Source organism: Propithecus coquereli, unplaced genomic scaffold (genome assembly GCF_000956105.1).
Source record: "Propithecus coquereli isolate 6110/MARCELLA unplaced genomic scaffold, Pcoq_1.0 Scaffold449, whole genome shotgun sequence".
Classification (NCBI taxonomy): Eukaryota; Metazoa; Chordata; class Mammalia; order Primates; family Indriidae; genus Propithecus; species Propithecus coquereli.
In genome coordinates this window covers 25,637-43,125 of record NW_012150274.1, presented here as the reverse complement: position 1 = coordinate 43,125, position 17,489 = coordinate 25,637, and the positions used below count along the sequence as shown (strand labels likewise).

Here is a 17,489-nt window from a genome sequence, read left to right as displayed (position 1 = left end):
TTTGAGGGTGCAGTGAGCTGTGATCACAACAATGCACTCCAGCCTGGGCAACACAGTAAGACCTTGTCTCTTAAAAAAAACAAAACAACAATAAAAAAAACCAAAGTCCTGGCTGCAATCAGAAAAACTAAGGAAAAAGAGAAAGACTGAAATTGATTTCAAGTCATTTAAATCCTGAAGAATACATGTCTCTCACATTTCTGCCCCAGCAGAGAGCATCTGTCCTTGAGGAGCTGTTCCAAGAGCTCTGGGAGGCAGTGGACGAAGTGAGAGCACTGGACAGTTTGGCCAGGAGCTGGCTGAGTGCGTGTGGACAGTTGCTCCCTCCTCTGGGACTCCCTGCTCGGAACGACCACCACCTCTGCAGACACCCATGACATTGCAGGGACGAGGCAGAATCTGGCTAGTAGTCTGACACATTAGCCTCGGTCCTCCACATTTTCTGTAAACCATCACCAGATCCAGAAAGAGCCAACTCCTTTACTAAGAAAGAACTGGATATCATACTTTTTCATACATCTTAATTTTAAATCTCAAAAGGATACAAAAGTTTAAAATTTCCTTTTCCACATCCTTTAATGAAAGAGCATTATGTAGTACAGTTATAAAAGCTGAAAAATAAATATATTCATCTAAATGCCTTTTGTCTCACCAAGTAAAATTTCTCTTTTTTTTGTACCGTGCCTGGTTTAAGGTATGAAAGCACTAACAGCAAAACAATGTCACCTCTTACCACTGGAGTTGTAACTATGCCTGGAACAAAAACCCCAAGGAAACTTAAAGCAGCTTTAAAACTGATGTTTTAACTGGATTAAAAAATTTTCAGCAGGCAAAGTGCCAACAAACCTCTCACAGAAAACAAAAGGGGGCCAGGTGCAGCAGTTCGTGCCTGTAATCTCAACACTTTGGGATGCTGAGGCAGGAGGATCACTTGAGACCAGGAGTTTGAGACCAGCCTGGGCAACATATTGAGACCTTATCTCTACAAAAACAAATATATAAGTAAAAATAAATGAATTAGCCAGGCCTAATGTCACACGCCTGTAGTCGCAGCTACTAAGGAGGCTGATGCGGGTGGATCACAGAACCCAGGAGTTCAAGGATGCAGTGAGCTATGATTGTGCCACTGCACTTTAGGCTGGGCAACAGGGTGAGATCCATTTCTAAAAAAATTAAAAAGAAAGAAAACAAAAGGGCAAAAATCACAGTTTTTTTGTTGTTCTTGTTTGTTTTTAAATAAAACACAGTAAGTACAAACTAGAATAGTCAACCCAGGCTTCTAAGGCAAAAATTCAAGTGCTTTATCTTCATAAAGTCCTTTTCTTTGTATCTGTACTTCTTCCTAGCACCACCTTCATAAACAAACAGATTAAGTTTAGCCAATCAAAGAGAAAATTAAACCAAAGGGAGAAATCTTTAGAGGACTCTGGAATTTAATCCACACATTTTGGCATCCGCATTTTTTCTGTCCTTGTAAATCTTTTTGATAGTCAGATAAAAGAAAACATTAATGAATGTATTTTAAGTAGAGCTATTCAAAATAAAGTTCCTATCCCTACGTGAAAACTAGTCCTTTAAATCTATTAACTCACTACTATTACTGTTCATACACATTCTTTCCTATGCCAATAGGAGACCCTTTCCAAATGATAAGCACCTTGAAACCCACTTGACTTTAACAGACTATATACATATATTAGGAACAACATCAGAGACTTGGTCTGGTTCTAAGCTGTCACTTTAAAGCAAAGGATGTTCACAGCTCCACTGATACGGACTCAAAGTACAACAAGCAGAGCACTGCCTCCCCTACATGAGCTGGCATCCTCTTCCCTTCGGTCCAACCACCTACAGGGCCACAATGGGCACAACTTCCTATGGTCGGAACATGCAGACTTCCCTGCACCTCCTGAAACTCTTCTGCTAGGAGCAACAAGCATTCTAAATCACCTTGCAGGACATGGACTTCCTCCTTGGAAGGCTCCAGCACAAGACCCTTAACCATCTTAAACAGTTTTTTCTTATTGTTTTAAATACCGAGCACAAGCCTAGAGGATTTATTCAATAGGTGTCACTGTGAGAGCAAGACTAGGCATCCAGCTAAGTATCTCAGGGCAGCCGCCTCTCTTTCGCAACTAGTTTCTTCATCTATAAAATGAAAGAGTCAATGTGATGTTTTTTTTCTAAGGTCTCTTCCAGGTATAATCTCATGAGATTCTACTCACAGGGGATTCTGGGATGCCTTAATCCCAACAGCTAATTACAGGAGAATCTAAAGTTCACAGGTTTATACTTAAATATTTTCCTTGCAGAAACTTTCTTAAAATTATTTTGTCAACTCTTCGTAACTAAGAACTGTCTTATAAGCAAACAATCACTTACCTACAAAGGAGCAACCCCAATCCCCATATTCTCCAACTGAGAGCTTTTTTGCAATACACCAATTTCATTTGGAACAATCTTGTGACTTGAACATAATTTTTTTGATCTTTTTCTCTACTAACCAGCAGAAAAACAATGCAAGTGTATACCATCTATCTCGTGGCTATCAGAAATTTTATTCTGTACAGAAAGTCATTCTATAACCCGGGGTCATCTAACTCTTTAAAGGCACACTGTTTCAAAAAGACCAGCTGATCTTGAAAATGCATTATTCATAAACCTAGTTTTTTAGTTAAATTGCCTTGTGTCCATGTGAGTACTTAAGCAAAACCATTTTCAGTATAACTTTCGGGCTATAGAACTGAGGTAATTTAACACACGGGCACACCCCTCTCTTCTCAATGCCACTGCCCTCTAGCTGTAAAAATGTAAATCAACAGAAGCATCAAGAAGCACCTGTAAGTCTACCCTCATGGTGATGGCTAGTGACACCCCTCTCAGACTATGGGACACTTGACACAACACACGGACTCCAACTCGTCTAAGTTAAAATTGGAATCAAATGCATTTAGATGTTGAAGAAGGTGGCAGCAACCGAAGAGCCTAAAAGCTCCTAAAAATGACAAAGACCCAAAAAGACACTCTGACACTCATGAAAGAAGTTTACAGAAGTAAAAAGAAATCATACTAAAATTTACCTCAAAGGAAACTTTCAGTACAATTTTGAGACTCACTGTAGTAACTACTATTCAGAGTAAATTAGTCACAAGTCAAACTTGTCTTTTCAAGATACCAGTACTGGCACCCTAAGAAATGGGATGGGGGAAAAAAACTGCAAGGAGGCTGCACTGTGTGGAAACTTGCAAAATATCACTCTAGGAACGATTGTCTGTGGTTCCGTTTGCTTCTTGTTGCGCTATCTGGGGATGGGAAATGTCTCTCTAGTTAACATCTGCATCATACATATTTAAAACAAAATCTTAATAAACAATCCACAGCAAACCTACAAGCCATTTAAAAATGCTTTTAAGTGAAGTAGAAAAAGTGATTTTAAATGGCTTTGATGTACCTGAATGATCTACTGTAACACTTTCATCACAATAGGGCGAGCTGGTTCACACATTCCTCTAATCCTCGACATGAAACACAGGTGCTCGACCTCCGTTGCAACATCCAATTACAAATAACAACTCTGCTCCTGGGTTCAAATGTAAATTTATCTCGCCACCAGCATTGCTACGGAAGTCTTCCAATGAGGACAAGACATCCTCAGAACCTGCGACGTAAAGGACACACTAACTGTCAGAGAATTTCCCCACACGTTCCTTCATTTTAAAAATTTGCAGGTCTCATGAGAAGTGGCTGACTGTCCAGCCGTTCCAACACAACTCTCCACAGAGGCAGCCACTACTAGGACAAGTGTCACCAGAGCCGAGCCCGGCGGGCGCCTGCTCGGACTTGGACACTTGCTAGGTCCACGTCAGTTCTCAGGGTGAACCGCGCCCCCAGCTGCCCGCGCAGCGACCGGTCTCTGCCTCCGGCCCCGCGGGCACTCGGCGGCCCGGGGGTCTGTCCCCTCCCTCGGCCCCGGCCGCGTCCCCGGAGCCGCTCCGCCCGTTCGGGGCTGGGCCCAGCTGCCTCCCCTCCGCCCCGCTCCGGCCTCCGCAGCCTCGCTCCGCCGGCCGCCCTCCGCCCCGCTCCGCCTGCGCTGGCCTCCTCACCAGCGCGGCCGGGGCGGCTCCTCAGGAACCGCGAGCGAAAGCCCACCCGGCGATGGCGACGAGCACAGACACGGCAACCGCCGCAGCCATCTTGGCACATCCGGCTCCGGTCTCCGCGGCCGCCGTGCCGCCGACGTGTCCGGCCGCGACGTCAGCGCGCGCCACGCCCCTCGGCGCTTCCGCCCCGCCCACCCCTGATCTCTTTCAGGCCTCCACCGCTCGACCCTTGGCCCCGCCCCTCGCCTGCGTTCGTCCTTCATCGCCTCATCCCTTGGTCCCTCCCCATTTGCCCCGCCCCTCGCCTGTCCCCCGCCCACCTATGACCCCGCCCCTTGCTGCGTCAGTCCACCGCCTCAGCCCTTGGCCCCGCCCATCTCCTGGCCCCGCCCCTCGCCTGCATCCGTCCACCAGCCGCCCTTGGCCCCGCCCCCACGCAGCATCTGTCCACCGCCTCAGCCCTTGGTCCCGCCCCCCGCCAGCGTCCGTCCGCCGCCTCAGCCCTGGGCCCCGCCCCTCGCCCACCTGCCCGGACCGAGCGCGCTGAGGCCGCCCGGGCCGTGGCCCTGGTTGCGCTGGCTCTTTCTCCTAGTCTTTTTTCGTTTTAGGATGTGAGAAGACACGAAATTCTTCAACCAAGGCCCCAAGGCAAGAATCCGTCTAACGGACTGATGCAAGCAGGCTCTCGCAGCGAGAACGACTACTTGGCGGGGCCGAGACCTGCGCGCGGCCCTGACGCGTGCGCGCTCCTCCCATTCTTCCGTTGGCCTCGGAGGCCGGCGGGCGGAGAGCGATTACGCATGCGCCGCGCCGCTGATGGCCGACTGCGCCTGCGCGCCTCGCGGCCGGGCGCGCGCTGGTTGCCTGGTTACGGCTTTCGGCTTCGGGCTCCGGTCTGGCGTTTGCAGCGGGTTTTTAGCTTCAGCGGACCCCTGTGGAGCGTCGCGGGGCTTCCCCGCCCTGGCAGGGAGCGCGGCCCGCCGGCGCCCGCCCTCACCGCGCACGCAGCCCGGTCTCCACGAGCCGCGCCGGGACTCGGCCCGTCCACTCTTTGTCGCGTCCTCCGCGCCGGCCCACCCCTGCCCGAGCGCTCCCGGACAGGGCAAGACGGGCCCGGTTCTCCCAGCCCTGTGGAGCGGACATCAGTGTGGAGCGAGCCCCGGCGCTTGGGCGGCCTCCGAGCTCCCCAGAGACCCGGCGAGGCTGGTGGAGTCAGCCACTGGCCCCTCCCGTCGCCTTACCTGGTCCCCGGTGCCACCCAGGCCAGGCACCCTCTAAGCCCTGCCGTGGGGGATGTCAGGGAAGAGGTGGGTGCTGTCGTTTGTATCCTCATCTTCGGAGTTGGAAAGGTAGGCTCGGCAGGTGAGGATGCGGGCCACTAGGCCCACCCACTCCCCTGCACACCTGCCTGGCAAGGACTGGGGAGAGCAGCGGCCTGCCCTCAGCTCCTTTCAGCGGGCAGGCGCGCCATTCATTGCATGGCCCCAGGCTGAGCTCCCAGGGCCGGCTGAGGCCCACCCGGGGTGGGAGACACGCTGGTCTCGGAGGGACCGAGATTCTGGGGAAGGAGGGAGTGTGGTTTGTATGCCACGATGGCAGATGCCCAGGCGATGCGGGAGAGTTCAGCCCCGCTGACGTGGCACCAGGGCTGCTCTGCTAAGCTAACATTTGCTTTTCAGGAGTCAGGTTCCCAATCTGTTTCAACATACAGTTAGGGAACACGTGGTAGGGCTCACCCTTGGGCCACCTAGGAGAGACAACAGTGACACCAGCCCCTACTACCCTTGAGCCACTTCCCTGGTGGTTGAGGTGCTCTGCAATCACTTTGTCCCAAAAACCCTCCCGAAAGGGTGGGAGGAGCAGAGGCAAAGCTCGGACTCTCTTGGGCTCAGGGCTAGCTCTTTTTTGCTCTCAAGTTGAATTCAGAGAGCCCAAGACCTGGGAGCCCAGGGCTTGCTCCTCTGGTGTCCTGGGAAGCCATGTGGTCCTGCCCTGGTGGCCTCTGACTTGGAGAGACCATAAGCTGCAGAAACCCACCTTGCCCTGGGAATAAAATGCAAGGTCTCTGGACCCCAGCGCAGGACCCCTAGGGCAGGGATGTTGAAAAGGCAGCATTGTGTTGACTCCTAGAGGTGAATTTAAGGAAAGCAGTGAATCAGCAAATCCTCTGCAAGGGCCTTGGGGCTACCTTTCTTCCCCTATCCCCTCCCTAATCCTAAGAGTGGAGACAGCCAGTCTGTCCTGGCATGGAGTAGAGGGTTCTTGCATCCTACACTCAAGCCCATCAAGCCTCTGGGCCATAGACCCACCAGTTTAAGGCCCAGCCTGCCACCTAGATGCTATGTGTTCTTTGTCAGCTTCCTTAACTTCTCTGAGTATCAGGTCCTCATCTCTCAGATGAGATAGGATGAGCACCTGGACAGTTGGGGACTGAAATGGGGTGCTGTTGGTATGTATGCCAGGACAGGGGGCATGAACTGGGACTGTCTGGGGCAAACAGGGATATAGGGTGACTCTGGCTGCAGAACACGCAGGGCCTGCACCTAGAAGGTACCCTGCCACCATGGCCATCATTCCTGGTTAAGCTTTTCTTTGCCTGCAGCATCCACTGGTCTCTCCATTCTCCCAATCCCCCCACTCCCCAGCTCACACATGGAGGCTGGAAACAAATATCATCACCTCCCTGAAGCCCCCCAGGTGGGCCAGAATCGACACCGGGTGCAAAGTTCTGTGGCCACTGCTGTAGAACATTGTGCAGAGCACACAGGGCGCAGAGCTTGTGTACATCGAGGCTGTGCCAGAAAACCTGCCCCTCTTGAGGGAGGGGCAGCAGTCACAATGAAGGCAGGATGGCCCTTCACTATGAGCCTCTGCCCCTCCTTCCTACGAGGCATAAAGTAGCAGCCATAAGTGGTGGTTGTGGTTTGTGGGGTTTGCGGGGCAGGCCTGTTTCATGCCTGGCACTGTGTTCAGCCCCTGGCACAGCCTCTCAGGCCTGGACGCTGAAGCTGCAGAGGAAGCAGGTTAGGAGGCAGAGATAGCTGTGCCTTAGAGCTTGTTCTGCGACATCCGTTCAGCAGGCTCCTGCAGTGTGGGGCCATGTCTGTGTGCCACCCAGGTTGGCTGGAGGGTGGCCAGGTGGAGTGTGAGGAGACGGAGACACCTCTGGGACATGGTGGGCAGTGTGCAGGAAGCCCCAGACCCACTGGCCTCCAGGTGCTCAAGGTCACAAGGGAAGGGGTGCCAAGCACACAGCAGAGGGCCCCAGACAGGTGCCTGTGTCGTCACTGCTCTTACTCATATCTGAGCCTCGGTGTGTGCTTGTTGGGGGCATGGAGCAAGACAGCACGTCTGTCTGCTCTGTCTGGGCCTTCCCAGGGCTGACATGGGACTGAAAGGAAGCCCCACCCTGGCAAATGTTCCCCTGCACTGGGCTGCGGGGTCCTGGCACCAGGGATGCATTTCCCTTTACGTGCCCACCGTGGCTAGCAGTGCACAGATAAGATAGTTCCAGCAATGGTTGGCTAATTCCTGTGTCCAGCTGTACGCTTGGCCACCACCCAGGTGTACAGCCTTGGACAAGCTACCTGGGCTCTCTGAGCCTCTGTTTCCTTGCTTGTTAAAGGAGGTGATAATCTCACCCTGTCCTGGTCCTCCTCTGAGGACTTCCTGGAACCATCCTCACGAGGTGGCAAGGGGGAGACCCAGGCCAGGCATTACCCGCAGCCTTGTGGTTGGCATGAGCATTGCACTCTTTCATCTCCAGCATCCTGAAACGTGCTTGGCACATAGTAGGTCTCAGAAAACATTTCTCTTGAGTCATTGAGCCAAGTACTAACCATATGAGATAATAAATAAACGATGAAGACAAAGTGGAAAGCCCCAGACAGATATCAATTTCACACCAACTCTGCCACAGATGCTCAGAGCTGCAGGAAGAACTGCCTGGTGTCCCTTTAGCAGTGGGGGCCCTGGACCGGCCCTGGACCAGCCCTGGGAGTTTTCCTTCCCCAAACTGCATCAGACGTTAGCTGAGCCCCTGCCACATGGCAGGCACTGCTAGGAGCTGGCTGCTGGGAACATGGTCAGTGGACAGCTGCAGGTGGGCCTGGTGCAGGTGGGGGGCAGCCTGGTGCAGGCCATGTGGGGCAGTGCAGCAGCTGCTGGGGAGGGGCAGGGACGAGGAACAAGAGCACTTCTGTCTGAAGTGGGGAGTCTACGTGAAGCTTCTGCAGGGCAAGGGGCCAGGCGTGGGTGGCATGGCTTCTATAGGCCCTGCTAAGGGATTTGCATGGAAGCAGGGGAAGCTTGTGGAGGTTTTTCAGCCAGGAATGACCTCCCGATCAGTTTGGCCTCCCGAAGGTCTCTGGCTAGGCACTAGGGAGAGCCAGGAGCCTGGGAGGTGGTCTTGGTGTGCCCTGGGCAAGAGACAAGTGTTCTGGGACTGGACTGGTGGGTCGAGCTGAACCCTGGGCGACCCCCAAGGGCAGGGACCCAGCTCTCTTACTGCAGCTGCACCTGCAGCCCCCGGCACAGCACGGGCTCACACACGTCAGTCAGGTGGACAGGCACAACAGGAAGGCAAGAGCCCTAAACACTGAGTGGTGATTTAAGTTACAGGGCTGGGGGGACAGTGGATAGGGAAGCGAAGAGGCCCCAGGTGTAGCTGGGAAGAGCGCCAGTATCTGGTGCCAGGCTGGCCACAGCATTAACTCCTGACAAGGTGACCTGACAAGCTCCTTCTCCCTGAGCATCTGTGTCTCCGTCTGAAAGATGACAGGGCTGGATGACACAGGCTCTTCAGGTCCTCCCAGTCCTCTGAGGGGAGGCGACCCCCCATGTGGTTATGAGGACATGCACCTGGGAGTCACAGGGCCCTGGCTCAAATGGGTGAACTTGGCAAAGTCACTTAACCCATTTGAGCCTAAGCTTCCTTACCTGCAGAGCAGGGCAATGCTGTCGAGGCCAGGCATGGTGGCTCATGCCTATAATCCCAGCGCTTTGGGAGGCCAAGGTGGGAGGATCACTTGAGGCCAGGAGTTTGAGACCAGCCTGGGCAACATAGTGAGACAGACCCTGTCTCTACAAAAAATAAAAATAAATTTTAAAAAAGATGCTGCTTTGACAGTTGTCATCATCACCAAAAGTGGGGGAAAAAATAACGCTGTCGAAAGGGATGACCGTGAGCCTTAGGTGAGGTACTTGTGAAGCTTGGAGCCTCACCTAAAGCCTCCAGGGTTCCAGGTCAGGGGTGGGGAACCTTTTCATGTTGGAAGCCACATTAATTTAGCTGTAATCAAATAAGGCTGCATTCAAGAAACTTTAATTAGATATACTTAAAAATGCACATTATTTTGTAAAACTCTAGTATGTACTTAGTAATTTCAAAAAATAAAAACTGTTAATTTTAAAGTTAACTAATCTTTTAGAGACTGTGTCGTGTCTGCTTTTTGTTGGAAAGCATTTCGATATGTGGTTGCAGCGTGGAGGTCCACAGTTTCACTGGATCCTCTAGATGGGCGTCAGTCATCTGCGACCTTAAGGGCGTCTTGCTCTGGCTCAGGCAGGAGAATGCGGATTCGCAGCCGTCAGGGCTGAAAAGCAAGAGCATTTTCAGGCATGTTGCTGGAGGCGTGGGTATTCCACTGCATTTTTCCATATTCCAACTGGATCTTTCTCAGCATCAAACAAGGACTTTAAAATACCATCTACTGAGAGCTCAATCAATTCCATCTGTAGTTCTTTAGGGGCCTTGGAGATATCAACTCGGTGAGGCCGAAATGCTAATTTGGGTGTGATGTCATGATTCTCAAAGTCAGTGAACCTTTCATTGTATTCTCCAATTAATATTAATAGGTCTGTAACAGCTGCATATTCTTCAAATGATTCGCATATATCATCCTGCTCATCAATGACCTTTGCTAACTGGGGAAAATGTTTACCCGAAATTTCCTTTTGAAGAAGAAGTATTTTGAAAAAGATAGCATTTTTTGAAATGCTTGGATTTTTAGCCACATATCATACACAGACTTAGTTTTACCTGGCAAAGAAGTATTCAAGTCGTTTTGATTTGACATTATCACACAGAAATGCTTCATTCCTATAAAAATCTTCTTTCAGTAATTCACATTGCTGATTCTGTTTTTCATAAAATTTAACTATCTGTTCTTGCAGAGATAAAATTTTGGCTGACACCTGTCCCTGCGATAGCCAACACACTTTAGAATGACACAGCAAATCCACACTGAATACCTCATTGTTCAGCTTTAGCATGTTACAAACCGATGATGCCGTGTTGCACTTGCACCAATACAGTTAACAATACTTATAACTTGTTGCAAAGTGTCATTTAAAATAGTAGCTTTAGCACAGAGATTTTGCTGATGCAAGATACAATGAGTGTATGCTTATACATACACTAACTAAATTTACCAAATTCAGTCCAACTTCACGACATTTATCTTGAAAGTTGTTGAAGGTATCTATTCCTCGTTTTCTGTTCCCAAGAGTGCCCAAAGCCAATTAACTCTTCGTAGCAAAGAAAATCTTGTTGTGACCCAGATGAAGTGTTGCGTGAAGTTCTGTTAAGTTGAAGGCTAATTCACGCTGCCGATCAGTTATGGTTCTCCTTGAAAGTGGCAGTTGTTTGTACTTTGAAACGTTATTGGGGTCTGAGCATCCTACAACTTGGACAGTGCATTCTTTCACAGTTCCTACGTCACTGAATGGCTTCCCTTTTTCCCCGAGTATGTGAGCTACTTCGTAAGTCGCTTCAGTGGCATTATTTCCAGGTCTTATTGCTGCCTGAAAGAACTGTCTTTGCTTTTGCTTTTCATCTTTTAATTTCTACAAACAACCTTTTGTGCCTTTCCCTCTAATTCAAAATATTTGTGGTCCTTATGAGTGCTATAATGCTGATGAGCATTGAATTTCTTTAATGTTGATACTGCAGCATCACAAAGCAAGCAAATCATCTTTAGCAGAAACAAGATAATATTACAATTCCCTATCCTCATTAAAAAATCTGTTTTCTTCCTTCAACGTTCTCTTGGTCTTCTTTGACATGATGGGCTGTTAAGCATCAGAATTAAAAATACTGTCGAGCTGTGCAGCTAGTCACAAACTCCACTTCAAACAGAAACACAGTGCACGTTGTCAAAAGCTGGTAACAGACTGGCGTTCTCGACCCCCACAAACTCTCGCCAGCCAGCCTCGTGCGGCAGTGGCGCCAGTCAGGTGGGGGAAGTTAGAAGTAAATTATGAGCATAGCAGCAGTCAATTTAGCTCTTATGGCTTACTGATGTTCCAGTTGTGCGGGTCACTCTGGAAGGCTTATTTGTTGAAACTTATTTTATTCTTTGGTATTTTAAATACATTCATTTTAAAAGTAATATAAAAGACGAAAATGTATTAATAAAAATAAAAGGATTCGTTCTGTAAGATTTGGATTCAGGCCTCACTTACGGACTTAGAAGGCCACAGTAAGGCCACAAGTTGCCCAGCCCTGGGCCAGGCATTGCCAAAGGGGCACTCGTGCGGTGCTGCCACTAGGGGGAGGCAGAGAGCTGCCTCAGCTGTCGCGCTGGGCGGCCCAGGGCATCTCTGGGCATCTGCGTCAGCAGCCCTAGGGCTCCGTCAGGATCGGGCCCCACTGCAACCAGAGGAAGGTGTGGGCTTCCCCATCGCCCCCAGACTGCAGCCCTCCTCCAGCGATTATCCACCTCTGCACTTCTGGGGGTGGCAGGGTTTACTGAAGACAGCAGGTGCTCCGTAAATGCTCCTGGGTTTGAGTGTATTAGAATAGCAGAGAATGGTTCTTTTTCAAGCTCTGTGCTCTGTGATTTAACCCCACCGCTACGTCGCTCTGTAACACAGAGGGTCGGTATTCTGTTTCATCTTACCGCGGGCGCCTCTGGTGAGCAGCGTGGCCGGGTGTGGCCTGGAAGGATGTCGCTCCAGGTCAGAATCCTTTTTCTTCCCAATAGGAAAACAAGTTGGTAGAGAATAAATGCGTTCTTTAAGGTTACACACTTTTCTAAGGTTGGGGTTTTTTTTTAAGAAATAGGAACAATCCACAAGTTCAAGGTTGTGTAAAGAACACCGAAAATCCACGTCGGAGGCACTTGGCACACGGCGCCTGTCGTGCACGAGCAGAGCTTCAGGCGCGCAGACTCGCAACCCCCTGGGGCCTGCGCTGCTCCGTGCAAGTGTGTGGTGGTCACAGCACCCATCGAAGGGCAGCTGCGGGCCCGGAAAGGTTCCCACCCAGCCTGCAAGGACACTGATGTGCCGGGACCTCCAGTCCAACAGCTGCCAAGTGGAAGGCGAAAACAAAACAACAGAAATCAGGAATGACATCAGGGTGGGCTAGTGCGGCACCACTCGAGCCCTCGTTCCAGTGCAGACGCAGGGAACGGCGTCTCCCAGAATGTGCTCCGCCCGCCCTGTGCCTGTCTGCAAACCAAGAATAGGTCCCTTTGGGAAACCCTGCGCGCACCGCAGAGACCCCTGCTACACACGAGTCCTCAGGGCCCGAGAAGTCCTGCAGTGGAGACCCTGTTTCTCCCAGACCCAGGGCTTCCCAAACCCATGAACCTCCACCAGTCACTCTTTGGGATACGGTCACCTAGCAACCAAGCTGGATGACACTGTTTAGGTTTCATTTCAAATTAGTTTTGCACAGTAACATATTGTTGTTTTGCCAAGGACCTCTGTTGGGGGCAGTCCCCGAGAAGCCACATGTGGAGCTCTCCCTCTTTGGTCTGTGTGACGGCCCCATCCCTCCTGCAGAGCTCCTCGGGTGGTTTGTGGATTGGGCCGGGCCACGATTGGTCCATAGCAAGATAAGGAACCACATAGAACGAGAATCAGCTCCACCACTGGGCGCACAGTCTAGTTCCACGGACGGTTCCTGGAAGTGAGACTTTGTGGGTGAAGGAAGCAGTGCGTGATTGGCCCTTTGAGCAGCCCAAGGGCTACGACCCTCCCCTCCTGCACCAGGCAGCCCTGCCCAGGGCCGAACCTGCGGGCTCTGGTGTTGTGCCCCTGCGGGTGTCTTCTCTGCTTCGGCAACAACACGGAGCCAGACGCACGCCATGATGTGCCTTGTGTTTTCCTGCACTAGGGACGGAGGTGCCTGGAGGTCCCCATGACAGTCTTTTGAAGTCTACACCTGCACTCTCCAACATGGTAGCCATGAGCTTCGTGTGGTCACTGACCGCCGAAAATACCGAGGTGTGCTATGAGTGAAATGCACACTGGATTTCAAAGACATGTTCCAAAAAACCCCCAAACGATGTAAACTATCTCATTAAAATATTTATATTGGTTACGTGTTGAAATTACCCACATTTTGGTACGTCGGATTAACTAAGATGTGTTATTAAAATAAGCTCCACGCGTATCTTGCTTACCGCTTTGACGTGGCTACTGAAATATTGAGAATTACGTGCTTGGCTTCGATTGTCTTTCTGTTGGACAGAGCTGCTCTAAGCATCCTGAGGCATCAAAGGAAGCTTTTCTTCCTCCCCCAGTCGCGCCAGCAGTCACGAAGGAAGGAAGCTGCAGGGTGGGGGCAACTCTTGTGTTGACGCCCTGTGTCTTGAGTATGGAAAGCTGCAAGCTGACAGATCCCGGGGCTGCGACAGTGCCTGGGAGCCAGCAGCGATGTCCGGACCTGCTGGCTGGTGCCGCTGGGGTCGTGGCCCTGGCAGAGGCATCGGGCACCTGAGAGGTAACCTGGACCTGTGTGAGTTTGCTCAGCCGCTGCAACGAAGCACCACGCACTGGGGACTTCAGCGACACAAATGGGTTCTCTCTCGGTCCTGGAGGCTGGAATTCCAAGATCAGAGTGTGAGCAGGGTTGGCTCCTCCTGAGGCCTCTGTCCTTGGCTTGCAGATGCTGTCTTCCCCGCGTCTCGGTGGTGACGTGGCCCTGCATTGCACCCATCTGCATCCTACTCTCCACTTCTCGCGAGGACACCAGTGCTGTTGGATCAGGGTCCACCCTTATGAGCTCATTTTACTCCAGTGACCTCTGTAAAGGCCTCATCTCCAAATACAGTCACATTCTGAGGTCATGGGGATTAGGGCTTCAGCATAAGAATTTGGGGGGGACACAGTTCAGCCCAAAACAGATTCCTCAAGCCAGGGGCATCTTGGCTGATTTAGCTCCCGGGGAAGGGCTTGAAGGGCTCTGTCCTCCCTGGGAGTCCACGTGTAGCCGGGGAGGAGTTGTTCCGAGGGGAGACTGGCAGAGCAGCTGGCTCGGGTTGTTCCGTCCAGTTAGAGCTGGAGCAGGTGTGGGACCAGGGCACAAACAGGCACATCTTAGGCCTCCTTTTGGGCTGCTGTGCCCCCCGCCCCACCAGGGGCCTGGGTCACTGTGGGGGGGGTGCCTGGGGCCAAGGTGCCCACCGTGGCGGGTACAGCCAGACGCTCACTGCTTCTGGAAGGAGCGGCGCCTCTGTAGCCGTCACCGACGGTTTGCATCTGTTTGGCGTTTAGTCCTTGGGATGGTTTTGCTGGGACCGGGGCAGGGCCCGGTTTTCATCTCGCCCAGGATAAACACCAGAGACCCCTCGCTCTTGTCTAGGCTTCCTCCTGGCTCTCAGGGGCCCCACTGACTTCGGGGAGCAGAGACATTCTGAAGACCCAGGGCGTCCCACGAGTCCCATCCTGCTGCATCTGTGGGAACGAACTTCATGGAAGTTCAAACACCGCTGGAAGTTCTTTCTTTCATTTTAAGAATAATGTATTGAGGTGAGATTCACAGAACATAAAATTAACCACTTCAAAGTGTCCAATTCAGTGGCATTTAGTGTATTTGTGGTGCTGTGCACCCACCACCCCTCCCTAGTTCCGGAATATTCCACCATTCCAAGTAAAACCCCACAGCTGCTAAGCAGTCACTCCACATTCCCCTGCCCAGGGAACCACCAATCTGCTCTCCGTCCCTGCGGATTTGATTATCGTGGACTTGGCCTACGAATGGAATCACACATCACGGCCTTTCGCGTCTGGCTTTTGTCACCGAGCACGTTCCGCGTCTGTCCTGCCGGGGTGCTTGTCAGGGCTGCCCGTTTCGATGGCAGAACAATACCCCGCGCATGTGTGTCGGTCAGGAATCTGCAGAGGGGCAGAAACGGGGGACGGACGGATGCGGAGCGAGAGACGATTGCGGGCACCGACTCCCGCTGCCGTGGGGCTGACACGTCCACGGCCTGCAGCCGCAAGCTGGGCACCTGGCGGTGTGAGGCCCGGTCTGGAGGCCCGAGGAGAGCCGATGTTTCAGTTCGAGTCCAAAGGCAGGAAAGGGCCCGTGTCCCCACGCAGGCAGGCAGGCAGGAGCTCTCCCGTGCTTGGCCTTGTGGTTCACTCGGGCCTTCAGTGGATGGGCTGAGCCACCCACACTCAGTCTCTGGATTTCAAGATCGAGCTCGTCCAGAAACACTCAGAGACACACGCAGGTGTTTGGCTGCCTGACATTCACCGTCGCGGTGTGCACAGACCCGGCCGCGGGTGGCCCCTGCTTCTGGCTGTTGCGGATGCTGCTGCAGGGACGCGAAGGCACGGGCTTGAGTTCTCGCTTTCCCTTCTCCTGGGCGTGTGCCTGACCCGGGGGTGGGGTTTCAGTGCTGCGAGTTCTCTGGGCAGGGTCCAGGCTGAGTCCAGCGCCTCTGAAGACCAGTCGGGCCACCTACCATAACCCGAGTGTGGCCCCTCCATGCTGCAGTCTCTGTGTGTCCCCACGTGTCTTGGCGCCAGCACTGTGCCTGGCAGAAACGGAGTACCCGCGTGTGGTGGGGAAGTCTTGGGGTCACGTTTGTCCTTGGATAGGCCAGGCCTGGGCAGGTGGCACTCTGCAGTTGAGAGGGGGACCTCCGACTCCCTGTCACTCTGGCTTGAAGCCAGTGGCCTGCCCTGGTGGAGGGGGGCCAGGCCGAGAGGCCCACGCTTGTGCTGGGCTGACAGCTCTGCCTGGGCCTGGACCCCCAGGTGCACGGCCGTACGACCACACTGCGTTGCCTTGGTCTGCCCCCTTTGGCTCATGGAAACTTCCAGACTCTCTATACCATGCCACATGCTGCCCTGATCAGATGTTTCCACGGCTCCCTTCCCCTCCTCCTGCTGGGGGCTGCATTCCTAACTGTGGTCTCCAGCCCACCGAGGGGCCCGGACACTGCCTTCGGGCTCCTCCCTACACACCCCTAGCCTGCCCAGGGCTCGCTGTGGGCCATCCCCAGGGTAGGTGGGGCCTTCGCCCCTCTGTGGCCCAGAGGGACGTTAAGATCCCTGAGCTGCCAGGAGGGCCAGACTCATTCCTGGGTGTCCTCTGTGTCACCCCAGAAAATGAGTCCCCTCAGGTGAGGCTGTGAAACCCCTTCCCCCACTGCTGTGTCCCCACTTCCCTTCACAGGGCCTGGCCCAGGCAGGCTACAGACACTTGTGAAACTTCTGGGGACAGTGTGGTCCTTGATACCTCCATGGGCCAGGCCCGGGCAGCCTCTCTGTCACTCCCATCAGAAGGGGCCCAAAGCCCGGCCACCTGAGCAGGACGGCCCTCCCTCCGTCCCTCCCAGAAAGTGAGCCGAAGGCAACAGCCGAGTTTAGCAAAATCTGAATGACCATCATTTTTATTGCAAATCAGTTAACAAAAAAGATGAAAAAAAATACATCATTTTCATTATCTACGGTTTCACATGTAGATAACTTTTTTAAAAAGTTTCCTTTTTCTGTAAACTACACTCTATTTTATAAAACAGTAAGAATCAATACCTTAGGATGTGTCTAGTCATGCCCACTAGGGACGGCACGTGGATCACCCCCCACGAGATGGGAGACGCTGCCCTGAAGAGGTCGGCGCTGCCCCCAGCACCCCCGTGCACGTGGCAGGCGGTGGTAGGGCCGGGCCTGTGCTCCTAGGAGCTGCTGCTATAGCCACGCGGGCCGCGGGGCCGGGGTGCACGGAGCTGAGCCACATCCTGGCCTCCCGCATCAGCATGACACGACAGACTTGTTCATTTAGATTTTTTAAACAAAATCCATGTTTAAAAATGTATTTACAGACATTAACTTTGCCACAGGCTTATACTTGATACCGCAAGGATCTGCCCCTCCCCTGGGCCAGCACCCCCAGGCTGGAGGGCGGCCGAGAGCAGGCTCCCCGGCTCCCCCACCCACAGCCGGCCGGGCCGCTGGGAGACCAGAAGACACAGCCCACGGCTTTCCAGAGCCTCCTGTGGGTTGCTCTGGCACGTCTCCCACAGAAACAGGAGCCGGGGCCCAGGACGTGACAGTCCATCTCCTGCTGAACCTGCAAGATGCCGTCCAGGTCGAGATGCTGAGGCCCCCAACAGGCACGGCCCAGGCGGAGCCTCGCCGCGGGAG

At 52.7% G+C, this 17,489-nt stretch overlaps 2 protein-coding genes across 2 annotated transcripts in view; one reads left to right on the top strand and one right to left on the bottom strand.

Moving 5' to 3' along the window:
* LOC105818642 (protein transport protein Sec16A-like) overlaps positions 1-5,372 on the bottom strand; it is a 17,195-nt gene extending 11,823 nt beyond the window's left edge. The window contains exon 1 of the mRNA XM_012654720.1: positions 5,342-5,372. The gene's annotated coding sequence lies outside the window, so the exon portion shown is untranslated. The remainder of the gene's footprint in view (positions 1-5,341) is intronic.
* A 21-nt stretch (positions 5,373-5,393) lies between these two features.
* Positions 5,394-6,106, top strand: LOC105818641 (chromosome unknown open reading frame, human C9orf163). Its single transcript, XM_012654719.1, is given in 4 exon segments — positions 5,394-5,449; positions 5,700-5,805; positions 5,808-5,825; positions 6,017-6,106. Coding segments are annotated over 4 exon segments (270 nt in total).
* The last annotated feature ends 11,383 nt before the right edge of the window (positions 6,107-17,489 follow it).